A 17,838-nucleotide genomic window follows, 5' to 3' on the forward strand; every position below is an offset into this window, starting at 1 on the left:
TGGTTTCACGAGATTTAACGTTGCTATCTTATTGACTTACTTCACCTGAACATGATATGAACAATTTAATACACCCTTTCTGCATATCATGTAGTTTTTACACTATATAGTTACATTTATCTTTAAAACATGAGGTAATTGTGTTAAATACATGCAAGATGCTTACATAAATCCAAGAGATGGCCAGTCCCTTTTTTTCAGTGTGTTCCACGTGAAAGATGTATTGTTGTTGCAGTTAGCAATTAGCCTATCGTTCATTCATAATGGGGCTGAAAAAACTTTCTGCAATTGATTCGAGTGATGCTCGTATGCTTTCTTCAGCCTCCACCACCTCCGCCACCTCTTCCTCCACCATGAACTTCGTCTAGGCCAGCATCGCCTCACTCAAAAGGCGATGGAAAAAGGTGATTCGACTTACGAAAATTTTGACTTACAAAAGACCCTCTGGAACGAATTAATTTCGTAAGTCAGGGTTCCACTGTATTTTGCTGGTAATACCTGAAATGAGTAAAGAAAATCAACAACCTATTTATGCAAGATAATACATAAATTTATTGGCGGGGTTATATTGGTTGGGTCTGACTATTGGGGGGGGGTTATAACCCCCCTGGAAATTACGCACCTGTGTGGCACCAAGATGCACTATGCAAAGCAGGTATGCCAGTAGAGGCAGTGTGCTCATTCAGCAATGTTCTGCTGGGCAACCTTGGGTCCATGAGGATGTTACTTTGACACATGCCACCGACTTAAGCATTCTTTCATGGAAACGGTACTCCCTGATGGCTGTGGTCTCTTTCAGCAGGATAATGTACCCTGCCAGAAAACAAAAATTCCCCACATGTCAATTCACTCGAGTTAGATTGAGGCACCTGTGGGATGTGCCAGACCTGTGTGTGTGTGTTTAAGAGGAAACTAAGCAAACCTTGCAGAGTAATAATGGCTAAGAAGCAGAAGATGTTCCATTTTGATATTTTTTTCTTGCAAACCAAATTGTTATGGGGGTCATTGACGGGGTCTATCACCTGTCTGCAGCATGAGTTCTCTTCACTTTCACATTCCCTTAGCTCTGGATTGCTTGTTTTTCCTCTCATTCTTAAGTTCTTAGCTAAGAACATAGCAAGTTCTTAGCTCCCATTCCCATGGCATTCCTATGTTTTCACTTTTCTAGATGGGCGTGATTTTTTTTTTCATAATTTCATTTGGAAGACTCAGTTTAACCTTTGTCAAACTCCTCTTGATGTCCCATTACCTCTGGCAGAGGCTGTGTTTTAGCTGCCCACAGACTTCTCCCTATATCTCTCTGTGTGTTCCCCCTCTCAATACCACAGCACTGAACCCCAAGAGTCTGACTAGTTATTGCTGGGAAAGTCTGGTTGTTCCTAGTCAGCCCCCCCCCCCCCCCCCCACGCCCACCCACGCCCACCCATCTCCCCTCCCCGTCTCTGCTGGTCTGGTCTGGCTGCTGAGGCCACACTAATGCGCTGCAGTACATGATGGCTCTGACTAGGATGGGGCCATAATTCGTTCCATTCCTTTTTATTAAACCCATAGCCACACTGTTATTAGTGTTTGGTGAGGAGAGCTGCTCTGTAACAGCGTGATGTCTTCCATATGTGATGTTACTAGCATCCAAAGGAGAGACAGGACTAGAAGAGACAGATGAGGCGGAGCCTTTTTCCCTCTAATGGTAGAGTTTGGTTTAAAAAAGCCCTAAATGACATCCAATAGGATTTGGGATTAGAGTGGCATGTCTTGGTCTTGCAGGCAGATAAAGTAATATAGCAAAACACGACTTAAAGTCTGCATAAAGAAAAGTCAGTTTTTTAGAGTTCTCACGGGATGTCACCTGGATATTGCTCAAGACTTGACCAGCATATTGGATGTTTACAGACATGTCGGCATTTCCATGCAAGCGACCTTGGCAAAGTGCTAACAGCCAAAGCAAAGGCAAGGTTTTCAGTGCAACACCGTACACCTCTCTGCAACCAGTTTCTCATTGCAATTGCCATAAACCTCCAATAACCTTTCATCAACTAGGCAAGTTGCCCGAGCAACAGGTGGTTGCCAGAGGGATCACTGACCAACCTGTTTTCCTGTGGCCTTACTTGACCCCACAGCATCATATATTCAAAATGGCAGATGAGTTCAAGGGTCACATGGCAAAACCTGAACTATGTGAGCATATTTCCAAAAGTGCCAACAAGCACTTTTGTGTTTTAGACCCTTTTATGCAAACACATCCAATGCTTGACAACTTTTCAGTCAGTCACTGGAAACTGGGCAGATAACTTAAAACAATGTAGATCCAAAAGTGTAATGTTTCTGATGAATTAATTGGTTTCTGATGGATGAAGCTGCTTCTCAGTGGATAGAATTGATTTTTAATGGATGTGACTCATAAGCACAAACAGAGGAAACCTAATGACTCTACTCAACGTCCTTTGCAGAGACACGCTTGGACTCTAGAAATAAGCACAGCGCAGACAAAATGTATCTCTTGTTAAGGGGCAGAACAACGAGGCCCCTGAAAACTCAGAACATGAATGTTTCTGTTTTTCCTCATATTAAATCCTTAAAACAGATCGTAACGATGACAAAACGGAGAAGAATGAAAGTGCAACGCTTGAACGCACCACGCAATGAACATAAACAGTAGATAGGCATCGAAAAACTTATGTGGGATTCATGTTTTGTTTTGAATTGTTACAATAAGATTCTAGGCTGAAGATTTCTAACCACGGCACCAGTAAATTAGAGGATGTGAATTTCAGTTTGATCATTCTGCTTTTGAGCAAAAAAAAAAAAAAAAAATACAAATGACTCATCCCCAAAACGTTCCAGATACCCAGTCTTTTTGATTTTTATTCCAAGGAAATCAGTGAAAAGTTGTTTTCCATTGTAAATAATACAGAGAGAGTTTATCTGCATTTCAACTCAGTACAGATGATTCTTTATATAGGACATTGGTTCCACATGCTAAAAAATCAGCACCTAATCAAAGCAACACTGAAATCATTAAACAATAATAAATAGCATTATTGTCATAACGCATGAAACTGTGTCCTGCTCAGTGCCATTTTACTCCACAATATAATGATTTCATTGTTCAGTGGAACACATGCAGCACAGAAAAGAAAGCTTCTGTTTCATATATCACTCGGCAATAATTGAAGAAATGTGTTTCTCACATATTTGAGGAACAAAAAAAAAAAAAAAAAAAAAAAAGGGGCTCTTTCTTAATTTGAAAGCGTTGGGGTCAAATCTAGGGCGCAATATTTCTGTCAGGGTTTGTCTGAGGGGAACTACCTAAGCAGTGGATATTGTGAGGACGTTTGTGATGGACTGGGACAGCAGCACTGGCTTTGATGTAGCTGAAGTACAGCTCCAGGTCTTTCCACAGTTAAAATGATGAATGGATGAAAAATCTCTCTGGGTAACATTAAATTGACAGTGGCTGTATATCAGGCCGGAGTTTTGTCCTAGAGGATAAAAAGTTTGAACTGAGTGATGCCCTTTGACTTGATATTAAAACCCCAAAACACACACACACACACACACGCAAATATTCATTCATATAACCTGAAAAGACACACTCGCTCCAAGTCACACAACTTCATACCAGACATTTGCGTATTACATATGAGGAAAAAGATTTAGTACTACATGGACTCCAGACATAGTATTTCTGGTTTGTCTGTTTTTCTGGGCTGTTTCAACAGATATTGGCTCAATTACCATAAAATTTTTTACTATTAAAATCCATTACCCTGAGAAAATCTCCATTCTATTCATGGTATTGCATCCAGAACTGAAAATCAAGCCAGCATTAAAGGTCCAAAAACTGCAGTTCTTGGACTGGCCACTTGAGGCTAGCTCCAGAAGCGAGGGAAACTCCCATGTTAAAAAGCGCAGCTTTACAGCTGAACAGAGCATGTTTACAACCATGGATTCTGTTGATAGGTGTCGATGCACGCTGCTAGAGCACATCTCTGTGCCATTAGAGGCTTTTAGAGTATTTTTTTATGGAATTATCTTTCAAATACGCCTGTTGTGTGTTTCAGACCATTCAACAAACTGAGCCCCAGTCTTAGCAACTCAAATTCTGATGTTACATTATTACTTTTTGCACCAATTAACACGTATCTGTGTATATCTCATAGCATTTATAGATGCTAGAGGTAACTGAAAATTTTGCACTTCTCCCGTCCAAATTTTGGTCTGTTCTGACTCAAAAAAATGCAAAACAACATGATGCAGACAATAAATTTCCCCTTAAGAAAAACTAGTAGCCGTTTTTACTACACAATCATCAAGTCAGTCTGCTACGTTGGCGACTTCTAACCAGCTGCCATCAGAAATAATGGCATTCCCACCAGTCTCTTCGTTCTAATCATCGGACTACGAAAAATAGTGAAAGCTGTAAACTTGAGGTATTGTTCAAGTTCTTTTCTTGCATTTATGCATTACCCACTACATGGACTCGCTGTTTACAAAATGTAATTTCAACCAAATCATCAGTCTGTGAAAATCTGCTATTAGATGTATGCAGGGAATAGATGTCACAGTCTCTGACTCACTGCAGCTTTAAAGAACTTGGACTTTGTGTTGTTCTCGTGCCGTCATGTCTTTTAGGGGATCTTTGGTGTCTGTTCTTCCTCCACTGTTCTCATGTTTTATGCATGGTTTGCATGGTTTTACTATAAATCTTCTGTCTGGTGCCTTTACAGAGAAGTGGAAGAAGTATTCGGGACTTTAAAAACACTCAAATAGAAATATGTGAGTCTTAAAGTCAGAAAAATGAAGTTAAAGTCTGCAGGCTCCTGGAAAAGCTCCTTTTAAAAAAATTAATTTCCATTATGTTAGGTGCAGTTTTTGCTACTGATGCATTAACGGAGCAGGATTTTATTTTTTTTAATTAGTCTACAAACCAGTGACATCACTGCAGCTACATCCTTCTTCTATACAGCCTCGTCGTTTCATATTTCAAAATTATTTTTAGTCACAACCTTTCCATAACCCGAACCACATGTTAATCACTGTAACCACACTGTATACTCTATTATAACCCAAACCCTGATTAAACGGAACCAATATTTTTGGACCTAACTAAATAAAATCTTACAATTGATTGCGTTCACAGAAAAAATTAAAGGCGCACAGCCTCGAAAACAGAAACTTCTTTTGCAGAAAACAGCCTTTCTATAGTCACATTTTGGTTTAACTTCAATAATGAAAAATGGTTGATGAAGTTTTGCTTATACTCTTCACCTGTCCAGTCAAACCTGTGAGTCAGCACACCACAAATGGGATAAAGGCCATAAGTGAGCAAGCCTCACAAACAGAAAACACCCGTGATCTGGGTGTGTAAGTGGTGTAACCGGTTTTGTGAAAACAGTTTCATGAAAGCTCCTGTTGTGCTGTAATATTCAACAAATTTCCTTTCCTTCATATTTCTATTTCCTCCTCATCAGTATTTCAGTCTTCGCTGTACTGAAATGCTTCCTCTCTAACTAACTCCTGCAAAGTTTAATCTGAAAAACAAGACTTTAAATCTGCTAACAGCACATCAAAAAAGCCAGCCGAAGCAATCGCATGACAAACGCCGCAGTGTTCCTCCCATTACCTCATGGTGGCATAATGATGAGAGCTGACATCATGCGTGCATGCCACCGATTTCAGTCTTCGTGTTGCTTTTCAACAGCATGTTATTAACATCATTTAAAGTTTCCTCCACATCCCCATCTCACTGGGCACGAGGACGAGGAGACGGAGCGCATTGTTCTACCAGAGCTGGGCAGATCCGATGGCTTTGAGCAGGCCCAGTGGCTCAGCAGCAGCAGCTCCACCATAGTCAGTCACACAGGTGGCAGGGAAATTACAGTGTACGCATACTTGTAGCTTGGACGTCTTCCACTTGTGGAAACCAATAAAGACTGCTCAGGCTCCTGCCAGCGACTGCAAAAGCTATAGCTGGATGTTGAAGTCTGAGTTATGCCAAGATATTGCTCACCATGCGCAGAACAATATGTTTTAATGGTCGGATACAATAAAATAATGAGGATTGGTCCCATTTTTTCCTTTTTTTTAAACAATGGCTCCCTTGTCTCGCATGTGTACAATCATGGGTACCTTCTCACACGTGAGTGCAAACCATCTAAATACTACAACCTGTCTACCCACTTCCTGTAAAGCATTTTGCAGCAATGTAAAACCCTGTACAGGATTTTTTGGTACATTACCAAACATATGGATATAGTGTAAACACCGGCTCTTTCACTTCCTGATTGCAAAAGGTCATTTCAATCAAACCATCAGTCTGTGAACCTCTGCTGTTTGATGCATGCAGGATATATGAAGGTGCCACAGATCTGCACTTCTGAATCTCTGCAATTTTAAAGGATTTCAACTTGGTTTTGTGTTGTCTTTGTGTCGCCTGGTCTCCAAGCAGGTCTGTGGTGGTTTTACTCCCTCCAGTGTTCTCATGTTTTATACATGGTTTGCAGTTTAACTATAAATCTCCTGTCTGGTGCCTTTACATAAGGTCCAGGAGACTGCTGTGAAAGAAGTGGAAGAGCTTTAGAGCTGCTCTAAATAGCAATACCACAATGTAAAAATACTTAAATACAAAAATCCAAGTACTGTAAGAGAAAAAACAATCTGCAGGTTCTTGTCAGCCTTATTTAATTTATTTTGATTATACTGGGCACCGTTTTTTTAACATTAAATTTTGAGCAGTATTTAGAGGTTGAAGCTTACACAACTTTTCACCACTGAGTAAAACAGCTCTATAGATATATTATTGTATCACATTTTACGTGCTCAGATAATTTTTTTAATGTAAAAAACCCCAATATCTTTTTGAGTCATAATGTACGTCTTCCTAATTATACCTTTTCAATGCAAATATATTTTTATTCATGTTACTTTATGTATTTTCATAACTTTCTTTGACCTTTTCAAAAGAGGTAAATTGTAGAGGTGAAAAATAATTTTTACCTGTAAATGACTTTGACTCCTGATTTTGGAAAATTTAAGCAAATCTAAAATGAGAAACTTATTATAGTTGCACTACCATGTAGTTACATTTGTTTTTTTAAATGTATTTATTTGCCTGAGCTCTAATGCATTTGATTCTGAATCATGTGAAGCACGAGCCTTTTCAGTCTGTTAAGATGCTCAATAGATAAACACTGAAGCATGCGAGATGTAAGCAAAAGCTAAGCTGGTGGAGTATTTACAGTCATGGACATTATTCTTTATGAAATTAGCTTTTAAATGTGCTGTTTGAACAGTTTTTTTTTTTTGTAAGTTTACAGATTAATATGAATCTAGAAAAGCAATTTTCTTGAATTAATCATGACAGTTCATCAGGACAGTAACTGATGCAGCAGCTGCAAGATATGAAATTTCCTGCATGAACGTTATTGTCCATTTGAATATCTGTTTCTAAGCAGCATCACCTCTGATTATTGCAGTTATCGTTCTTGTTTTCTACAGACATTCTTTATGAACTTTGAACTGTCCTTTTGATGACAGTAAACATAGATGTGCTGTATGCACTGAGATGCATGGCGCATCTACAGAAAGGAGCTCACATGAGATGATGGATTAATAGTTGATTAGTGGCCACACGGCTGCAGGCCCTCTGGGGAGCCGACCTGAGGCAGAGAGGCCACGCGATCACAGCACATTCCTGCGGCGACTGCGTGCATGCGACATCCTGCTCGGCTCTGCATAAAGTCAGGTTTTTGGAAGGTGACAAGCAAGACCTTAGCTGACTGCTTTTGGTATAGACATTTACATAGTTTATTCAAATTACGTCAAAAGAACCAGTTGAACGTTTGATCGGCGTGTGATTGATGACAGGTGAATTCGTTATGAATAATTCATCAAACCAACAGTAAGTTTCACTTGATTTATCTGATGACACTTTACAGTGCTTTGATTAATGGACTCACCAAGTTTAGTCAGAAAAACCCTAATGAAATTAGAATTTGAAATTTTTCTTTCATTTGAATAGCCTGCCGCTGCTGCAAAAAGCAAATCGATTCCTTTTTGTGTAGATAAAAGTTCAATGCATTTAACCACTTCAGTTTAACATTACACACGATTATACAAAGCTCACGAATACACTGATTGATAGTTACACATCAGGCTATCTGCTCAGGTATAATCTACCTGTGTTAGCTGTTTTCTTACTCTGTTATTATGCACATAACTGCTACTGTACCCCGCCTTCTCTTTTTTTTCTTCTTTTTTTTAGCGGCAGCCATAAAATCACATCACCAGAGACATTACTGTCTGAAAAATCAACATTAGTCACAGGGATCAGTTATCTGATCCGACTGTGAGGATTAGTCAACACAGGAAATGAGCAAGGGCTCTGTGAAGCTGAATGAGGGTTTACTGTTACACCTTTTGATTCCTGCTTAGGTGCATGAGACAGTATCATATGTCAAACACGGCTTTGTGCTATCAAAACAAACCAGGAAGCTGTCAAATTAATCTCAGCATGGCTGTCTGAGCACAAATCCCATGTTGTGAATGATAGCTGGGTAGGATCATCAAGCTAATATTAAAGTCTAAGGTACAAAGACACAAACAGATGACTCAAATAAAACGTGTGCGTGTTTCAGTGTGCATAACTGACAGCTTTCAGTCATTGTGGCCTTTGCAATTTCATTGTTACTCCTGTTTCAATGCATGTTTGCGCAGCTGTATCGGTGTTTACCACACTGAATGCGTGTTGAAACTGTAGATTTCATCTTGCGCAACATTAAACAGTGACTAACAAAACATTAGGTGAATAGAGCCTGGTTTGTGTTCGTTATTACGAAATCAAGATTAATGCAACTGATCAGTTAGTGAAATTGAGAAAGAGTAGGTTTAAAGTGCAGAAAGGTGAAACAGTAATGATTTGCTTAAATTATAGTAACAGTCAGTGTTTTTTATCAGCATGAAAAATGATGATTAAATTGGGGAAATAAATTTAATTCATTTTGTATTTTCTGAATAAAGAAGTTGAACTAATGAGGAGTTCAGTAGCACGTACATATTTTGTTGCTTGTTGGGCTATGCTTAGTTGAAAAGAAGTTAGTTAGTTACTAAATGTCAACATCCATGTTGTTGATAGTATCTCTGGATTTAAATTCCTCAGTGTCCCCTTCTCAGAGGATCCTGAGCCTCTGCTGTCACTGTCAAGGCTCAGCAACGCCGAGATCTCATGAGGAACCTGAGGAAGGTTGGGTTACCTCAGAACCGGCTCAGAAGGCACTACAGAGGATTGCCAAGGAGACCCAGAAAATCATTGGGATCCAGCAACTCCAATAGTGACATCTTCAAGCCCCACTGCCCAAACCGGGCCACCAACATCGTAGGGGACCAGTGAAGTGAAGCTGCTAAAAGACTTGAATAATATTGCATGTATATATTTGTGTGTGTTATTATATTATTATTATATATAAATATTTTATGTTTGCATTTGATTATTTATATGACTTTTATATTTATTAGTAGTAGTATTATTTGTATTTGATTATTTATTGGGTTGTTTTTTTTAGCACAACCTAATAGCGGTGACCATGTGATAGTGGTACAATGACAGTAAAGTCTTATGTGATTTTAACCGGCATAAAGCCTTTATTACGAAATAATAAAGAAAACTCCTACTTCACACTAACAGTTGTTCTCTACGTTTTACTAATGTATGCCACTATGAGGTAATTTTTAAGTCTTTTTTTTTCGTTTGTGTGTGTATTGTAGCCTGAAGACGCAGCTGTATTAATGCAGAAATTTCCAGCAACAATGAAGGCAGCATCAAAGCTCCGTTATACCGTCGCGTGCAACAGCTTCACCGCGAAAATCTTATGTCACGTGACAAGAGAACTGCTGGAGACAGGTAAAAACCGCAGACAGCAAAAAACATGCTGAGCTTTAAATTAATTAGTATTAAGGCTAGAGTAGAACTGTAATATTAGTCTGTTTGAATCAAATTTAGCGTTAAAATGACTAAAAATAATCCAGCGTTAGCTTGCTACTTATATAATTACTGCATTAAGTTAAATTTAGCTAGTAAATGTATGTATGTATGTAGCTCTTACACATTACTCACTGTGTTTTAGTGTATTCAGAGCTGATGTAGAAACCGTCTTGCAGAGGTTGAGCTGAAGCCCAGTTCCTGACTTCTGTTTATTTTTATTTTTTTTTATTTATAGACTGTGCAGAGGTTATAAACAAAATGGCTGCTCACACCTATATCGCTATCTCTGAGCTACATCCCAACATCTCTCATTCAGTGAGTTCAACTGATTTTTTTTTTTAACTTCATGTCCTTTATTTTCTTTTTTTTTCTCTCCTAGGGCTTATACCCTAATGTAGCCCAGTGCATTTTCAGGCTTGTTTTAGCGAGTTTAATTAAATAGTATAATGCACTCCCGTTGTCCTTGTAATGTTTTCCAGAAAGTGGCAGGCATCATCATTGGAAAAACTGACGTCAAAAGCTTCCCTGACAGAAAAAGTTCGTATCCTGGCTGTATCTCTATCAGTGCATCATTATTTTCAACATTCCTCCTCTGCACTTCAGTGTCTTGTACACCAGCGCCCTCTCCTGGTGGTTTCTTTTTTTCTCCGTTGAACTGCATCACTACACTAACCCTCCATTTCTGAAATACAGATATTGGTATGGACAGATTCACCTTTGGCTTCACTGTTAAAGACTCTCCGGACTTCTTCATCAACGTGAGCACTTGGGGAAATGATGCCTATGTCAACGGGCTGGCCAGCAGCTTCAACATTGGGGACTGTGGTGAGAAAGTCTCTCTCAAAGTTGTGTAGATTTCTTTTACTGTCCTCTTTCCCGATTAAAGTAATTTTTTAATAAACTGAAATATTTTTAATGTATTTCTTGCCTATAGAAATTACATAATGATGCTTGGAAACAGAACTGCTTCTTTTTCTTCCTTTCCAGTCACAATTGAAAACCCTTTAGTTGCCACCAAAGACCTGGAGAAAGGAGATCGATTTTGTCCTGCAACACCGAGGTAATTTAGCATTTTAAGACAGATGGTATCTAAGAAGCATGTTCTCCTTACTGTGCTTTTAGGTAGCTGATGGCAAGTGAGGCAAACATAATGTAACACTGTGCAAAGCACGGTGTAACAGGGAGTAATGTGTAATGATAGCATCTGCTGTCTCAGCCACTACAGGCTGCTGGTGACGGAGGCTCATTCCCAGGTGTGTCTGTGTGCTGATATGGACACCATTGACAGACTGCTGCCATTGATTCACCTGCCTGTTAAGGACTCCAGAGATTTCTACTCTCTGGGAGACATAGTGGCCAACGGGCAAAAGCTGGATGGTTCGGTGATAAATATACTTGCTGCTGTAAAATCGGTAGGACACTTTAAGGCTTCAGTCGCTCAGTGTTACACAGGAGTTTGAGAAAAGTTCCCTTTTATACACTTAAGGTTTTGTGTAGAGTGCTGAAAGCTGTTAATCACAAAGACTTTTTATTTACATATTTATTGTGCTGAAATTTTCATGACCCCACCTCACCTGCTTTTACTGAGGTTAGTGTGTTTTTTCCTGTTTTTCCCAGAATGCTTTTCTATACATGCATGGACAAATCTGAGAACACTGCTGCAATGTGCAGTAAAGGCAATGAACATTACACTAACTAGGGAAATAAATATTTGAGTTCTTGAAAAATGACATGTATCAAGATTAACTTCACTCTGATGTCAAATGAAAATTTACTCTCAGTAGCTTAGCTTGCACTATTTAAAGATTAAAAAACTGCTGTCAATGTCTCTGTAAGATGATTATTTTTTAAAAAAATGTGGCCAGAATGTGGCATAAAATGTTGATTATTGAACTCATTTTTCTGGATTTTGTTTTGTGGCTAAATCCTGGCAGCTATATATTTACAGTTTAATTATTACAGTAGTTTTTATTCTATATTCAAATTCTCAGCAATCAAATAGGCAATGACCTTTCCAAAAGCATTCCCAGTTTTCCATAATGGCATTTTAAAGACTCTTTAAGTGGGAAAGAAAACGTTCTCTCTTTCTATATTAGCGTGCAAAAGTTTTGTGCCACTGCTCATCGTCAGTCTTTAACACTGAACTCTCTTAGGCAGCTTTCCTTCTTTCTGTAGTCAGGAACAGTTCTCCAGGCTTCTGGAAGGACTTTCAAAACTGGCTGCCAATTGTTCCATTGTTCATCAAGATGATCGCACACTGCTTTAATAATGTTGAGGTGGGGTCTCTGGAGAGGCCAGTCTGTGACTGATAGTGTTACTGATGATGATTTGAACCAGACATTTCAAATTCGTCTTTGTCACTCCAGAAGACCTGTTGGGCTTTTAGTCCAGTTCTTGTGTAATTTTCATACCTCAGCCTTTTCTCCATGTTTACCTTCCTTAAGAATTGTTTCTTGACAGCGACACTTGCACTGAGACCATTTCTGATGAGGCTTCAGTGAACTGTAGATGGATCAAGCGTTTCTCAGATACTCTGTCAGGTCTTTTCTGGATTGTTTCCTAGATTCTCAGATACTGTTCATCTGCTAAACATAGTTTTTGCCCCTCAGCTGTAAAAGGCCACCTGTTAGACACCCAAAGTTGTGAATGTGATAACTCGAGAACCAGGTAACACAGGATTTTGAAATGCATGCCATAGGTGCATCTACTAAAAATCTCATATGATCTCAAATCTCAGTGACGTCAACCTCCAGATTAAGGTCAGATGGTTAACTTCTCTGAAAATCATCTAGGATTTTCACATTGAACTGAAAGCCTGTGTTTATTTGTTCTGTAGCATCACAGGTTGTGTAAACTTAGTTTGACACTAAAGAAGAAATAAATAAACGATAATCAACCAAATTCTTATTGACCTGGTTTGACCCAGTGTGCTCAAAAATTTAGATTTCCAAAGACAATGCAATAAAGTAAAAAACGCTCAGTAGAAACATTTATAGCATGTTTACGTGCTTAGTAGATTCTTTGTCAAGTAACAGATTGCAATCATATAAACTTGAGTATATTAAATGTATTCATATTTTAAGAGGTGGTTTTCAGTTAGTAAAATATGTATTTTCCAACTTTGCTCCCACATTGATTAGATGGTGTTTGTTTGGTTTTGTTTTTTCCTCTACCATAAACTGAACTATGGTGGAAAATAGTCTGTTAAAAGTTTCCTAAGCTGAAAAACAACTTTAACAAGAAAAGAGAGGGAGGGTTGTTAAAAAGTGGCTCGATGTTGGATTATTAAAGTCAGTCACGGAAAAGCCACATAACCTGTCAGAGAGACGCTGTGGTGGGAACCCTGATGTGTATGAGTGTGATGAGTGAGCGATCAAATAAGTTGAGTTTTCATTTACATCTTATAAATTGTCAATTAGCCTACACTGTGTCTGTGTTTGTGTGCGTGTGGTTTCATGGTGAATGGTTGTTGGTTTTGGAACATACCAGCTCACCATAATGGCCCCAAAGTTCACACACGGGCCAGACCTGATCTCAGTGTCACATGAAAGGGAGATAGTGTGATAGGAACTTCAAGCGACCGTGTTTGCATTTTCAGATCGGAGACACAAAGCAGTTCACCACTTCAGACGGACGCAGAGGGCAGAGGCTGGAAGTGAGGCTCTTTGATGACTCCGTCTTATCCTTCCCCCTCGTCTGGTGTGTCAAAGGCATTTATTAATTTGGAAAATGAACGTAGATTTATTACTTCTGTTGCTTTTGTGCCATATTCCATCTTTACTGCCTTTTGTATCACCGCTGTGTCTCCTTAAGCGACCACAAATTTACATTAGCGATACAACGTCTTAGATTGCCCCTCTGAACTACATGTGTGTTTGATTTTTGACTGTGCTCTCCCCTGTGTGACTCCCTGACCTCTGTCTCACTCACAGCTGGGACAGAGAAGCCATTCAGCTCATGCAACCTCTGATACCCAGGGAGACGGGTAGGTTTGAGGGCTGCTGCTCTTTCTCCGCCGCAGAAATGAATCTTTATTTAACTGTTATTCCTGCCCGTCATGTCCCATTAGCATACTGTGCTGAAGACAAACACAGCGGTGGTTACCTGAGATCCAACCGCGTGTTTGCGTTTAAGATGGTTTTCTGTTGTTTCAACTGTTTTTCTTCATTCCAAGTGCTCTTCATAGCCGACGCGAAGATCAGCTTTGACAGCTTTCGCAGCGGCATGGTGGCAACTGTTAACTCGAAAAGCATTATCACTGTCAATCCTGGTAAGAGATCACAGCGGCACTTAAAAAAACACAGGCTCTGATAGAGATTTAAATGGTGTAACTGATTAAAACAAGACTGAAATGCTGGTTTTGGACAACCAATCAGTCATGGTAGACAGTGAAAGAAATGGAGCTTTCCTTCCTGCTGTGCAGGGAGAGAAACATGCTAGAGTCAATCATAATTTGTTTTCAGACACCCGAGAGGCCAGCCTGCTGTTCAGTTATGCTAAAGAAGTGTCAGAGTCTGGAGCTCTGGATCAAGATGACATGCCAGAGGATGTCCCTGGTAAGTTATAATGAGTTCCTGCCATGACTTCCCCATATTCATATAAGTCAGTCTGCCCATCTAAATGTAAAAGACTCTTTGAATTTGAGGCATCAGAAGCTGTTATTTCCCCTGCTTTTGTCTTGGCTCTTTAAGCAAAAGATTATATTATATAAAATAATTATATTTTCAGTTACAGAGGGCATATAGGAAAGTTTAAAAGGTGAATGCAAGATGCTATTATCAAATCATAAAGTCATTTTCCCCACTTTTGGTAAATCCCCTAAAAAGAGCAAAACTAACAGGATCCGACAGACGAGTACGGCTAACTTGTGGCTTAGACCTCCATCACTGACCAGTGGTAGCACAGTCAGTTCAGTCATTCAGCTCCTCATTAAAAGCACATTACCAAGCCACACAGTTACACTAAGCTGATGCTTGTTTTCTTATGCTGCGATGTTTTTCTTCTTGAAAATGAAAACCAATAGCATCTCATTATCTTATTCTTCACTATCTTCGTCCACAAAGACGGACCTCTCTAGGTGCTGATAAAGACTCATCTCTCCAAGGCTATTCAAAGAGTAAGTTATCCAGAGAGGACTTCAAGACGAGCCGAACTAATTTTTGATCTTTGAGATCCACTAATCTGGAGTGTGCCAGATCATTACATTCTTGCATTTACATTGCCAGTCATCTAAGTAGTAACACAACATAGAAAATATGACTTACCAGTCCAAAAACATGTTTTCCCACCGATTAAATTGCTGAGGAGGAATTTCTTTTTTTAATATTTAGTATATCAGTATCCTGCCTCCTTTATTTTGCAGTGGAAACACATCAGGATTTTCTTTGTATAAAGACTGCAGACTGTGACAGTTTATTAAGTATACCTTGCTAGTAATTTGGTTGAACCCCATTTTCCTTCAAAACCACCGTAATTGTTGCTGGAAACGTTGCTCAGAGATTTTGGTCCATATCGAAATGACAACATCACACAGTTACTGCAGATTTTCCAGCATCACATCCATGGCAGGGCTCTAGACTAACTTTTTGCCATGGTTGCACTGAAGTTAGGCGCACTCAAATTTTCAACCGCATCGCTTAACACCACAGTTTTACATGTGCACTGTTTTGGGGGGAAATTGCAGTCCATACAGACAATATTCATTTGTAAATGATTAACTAACAATCTTGTGCTTAAAGTGCTTTGGCACTCTTTCGTCTTGATCATGTCTACATGCTTAAATGCATTTGGCTGCTGCCATGTGATTTACTGATGTGTGCTAATGAGCTTTTGAGCAGGTGTACCTAAGAAAGTGCCCTTTAAGTACACATGTATGCTGCTGTTTTGGTCTGCAGTAGAGTCCATCACCGACGTTTACACAGTGAGCCAGCTGATGCAGAAGGCCCGAGAGAATCCCGAGGCTTTATTTGGCATCACATATAGTTTCATCTCCAAGCTCGACCTCGACTCGTCTGCTTCAAAAGTCATCAAGACACGGTGGTAAATTCACACATTGTTTACTAACTATAACCATGACAGCCACTTCCTTGAACAAGAACAAAGAGCAGCTTATTGCTTTGTCTTTGCTTCAGCTCGAAATGCAAATTCCTGGTGACTGAGGACTTGAACAGCTGCACCAACCAGTTATGTCCAGGAAAGGGTCAGATTGTTTCAGCCACTACAGGCTTTGATCTCCTGGTGGACTTCACAGACCACACCGGCACTCTGCACGCCTGCAGCCTCAGGAGCCCAGTGGCAGAAAAGGCTCTGGGATGTACAGTAAGTATCAGTTCATAGAAAGACGATTCTCCAGTCTCAGTTCTAAACCTTGTGCTCCTACACCTGTGCTGTATGGCTCAGATGTCAGTTACAAAATTCTGTAAATATTCTTTATTTTGTAGCTATTGCTCAGATGAACCTCCACAATCCAGTAAATGAATGGCGGTGGTTGATAGCTTTGCCACATCACCTTTTCTGTTTGATCTGATTCAGACAGAGGAGTTCATCAGTTTGACTGATGGTGAGAGGACTGCAATGAAGTGGAAATTTCTTTTGGAGAGATGCAAAATATATGTGAAGGTACCTTAGCTTTTGATACCAAGCTGCAAAAGCTATTAGCTGTAAAAACAAAGTGTTGAAAAAAATCTCATGTGCTGTAGATCATTCCTTCTCCTAAGATGAAGAGTGGAATCAGGGGCATGGTCCTGGACTGCTCGCTGGCAGATCCAGGAGAGGTGAAGCAGCACATGTCTGCCCTGCTGCAGCAGCGCCTGTGATCAGCACCCTCACTCACAAGTTTCAGCTTCCTGCCTCACCTGCTGTTTGGTCTTTGGACTCACATGTTAACAAGAGGCTTTCATGCATGTGCACCTTGAGTTTTAATTATTACCAATTATTTATTAGGACTCCAGATTATTTAATGTATTTATGTAAAAGTATTTATTTATAAACATGCTGCTAAGTTGTTTGACTTTAAAGCTGTTACACTAACTTCATCAGCTCCATGTTAATGTGTTATGTTTTACACTGCAACTTTTATGTTCCATTATATGAAAGCTAACGAGCAGTCTGGGTTCAAAACATCTCCAAATATGCACAAGTTAGACAATAAGCTGTGTTCTTCATGTTCTTCAGTCATTGGAGCCCCTAGAAGTGTGTGATACATACTTTTGAGGCATTTTTAAAGATAAGGTACTGCTCTGTTTAAAAAATTAAGTCAAGTTGACACCATTTAATCTCTGAATTTTATGCATTAGTTGATGAAAAGGTTTTTCTGTTCTTCAGACCAAGAGTCATAAAAATATAATGGATTTTCTGGTCTTTTGTTTTCTTTTTTTTAGCCTTCATTTGTCAAGTTTTCTAAAAAACTGCAAAACAAGGAATCAATCAAACCCAAACTTGGTGCATGAACATGCAGAAGAAATATTGCCATACTTCTGCACACCAGCAGAGGGCAGTACTGTTCTATTACCAATAATCTGTACCCAACTCTCAAGTGATCCAAAAGTGACTTTTTTTTTCTTTTTTTTTTTTTGGCCTGTCCCGTTTGGCTCTTTTGCCATCAGAATTGTTGTCTAAAGGCAAAGAAAGATGCCCAACGGATTTACTTTACCAAACTGACCATCCCAGCCTTGCCGTAATGGTCCATTTGATTCACCTTTTATTGTTTATTTTATTTTCACTTACTGAATACGGGACAGACTTGACTGGGGGAAAGAAGGGGAGAAAGAAAGAAGGAAAGAGAAACAGCTGAGAAGAGGGACGGGGGAGAAGGGCAAAAGACAAAAACCAACAGAACGGGCAGAGAAAAAAAATGCATA

The 17,838-nt window shown here is 39.4% G+C and overlaps 1 protein-coding gene across 2 annotated transcripts; it reads left to right on the forward strand.

Moving 5' to 3' along the window:
- The first annotated feature begins 9,768 nt into the window (after positions 1-9,768).
- meiob (meiosis specific with OB-fold) lies at positions 9,769-17,304 on the forward strand. 2 transcript variants are annotated; one of them, XM_026177267.1, is made up of 14 exons: positions 9,769-9,898; positions 10,215-10,294; positions 10,459-10,516; positions 10,673-10,804; positions 10,967-11,039; positions 11,196-11,391; positions 13,578-13,678; positions 13,912-13,964; positions 14,154-14,249; positions 14,443-14,535; positions 15,874-16,018; positions 16,111-16,297; positions 16,511-16,597; positions 16,678-17,304. In XM_026177267.1, the coding sequence occupies exons 1-14, from the start codon at positions 9,784-9,786 to the stop codon at positions 16,792-16,794; spliced, it is 1,533 nt and encodes a 510-aa protein (XP_026033052.1). In that variant the 5' UTR covers positions 9,769-9,783; the 3' UTR covers positions 16,795-17,304. The 2 variants fall into 2 exon arrangements, with proteins under 2 accessions (XP_026033052.1, XP_026033053.1); XM_026177268.1 differs by having other exon boundaries at positions 9,781-9,898; positions 15,874-16,015.
- Positions 17,305-17,838: the final 534 nt, after the last annotated feature.

This window comes from Astatotilapia calliptera, chromosome 8, assembly GCF_900246225.1.
Source record: "Astatotilapia calliptera chromosome 8, fAstCal1.2, whole genome shotgun sequence".
NCBI classification, from domain to species: Eukaryota; Metazoa; Chordata; class Actinopteri; order Cichliformes; family Cichlidae; genus Astatotilapia; species Astatotilapia calliptera.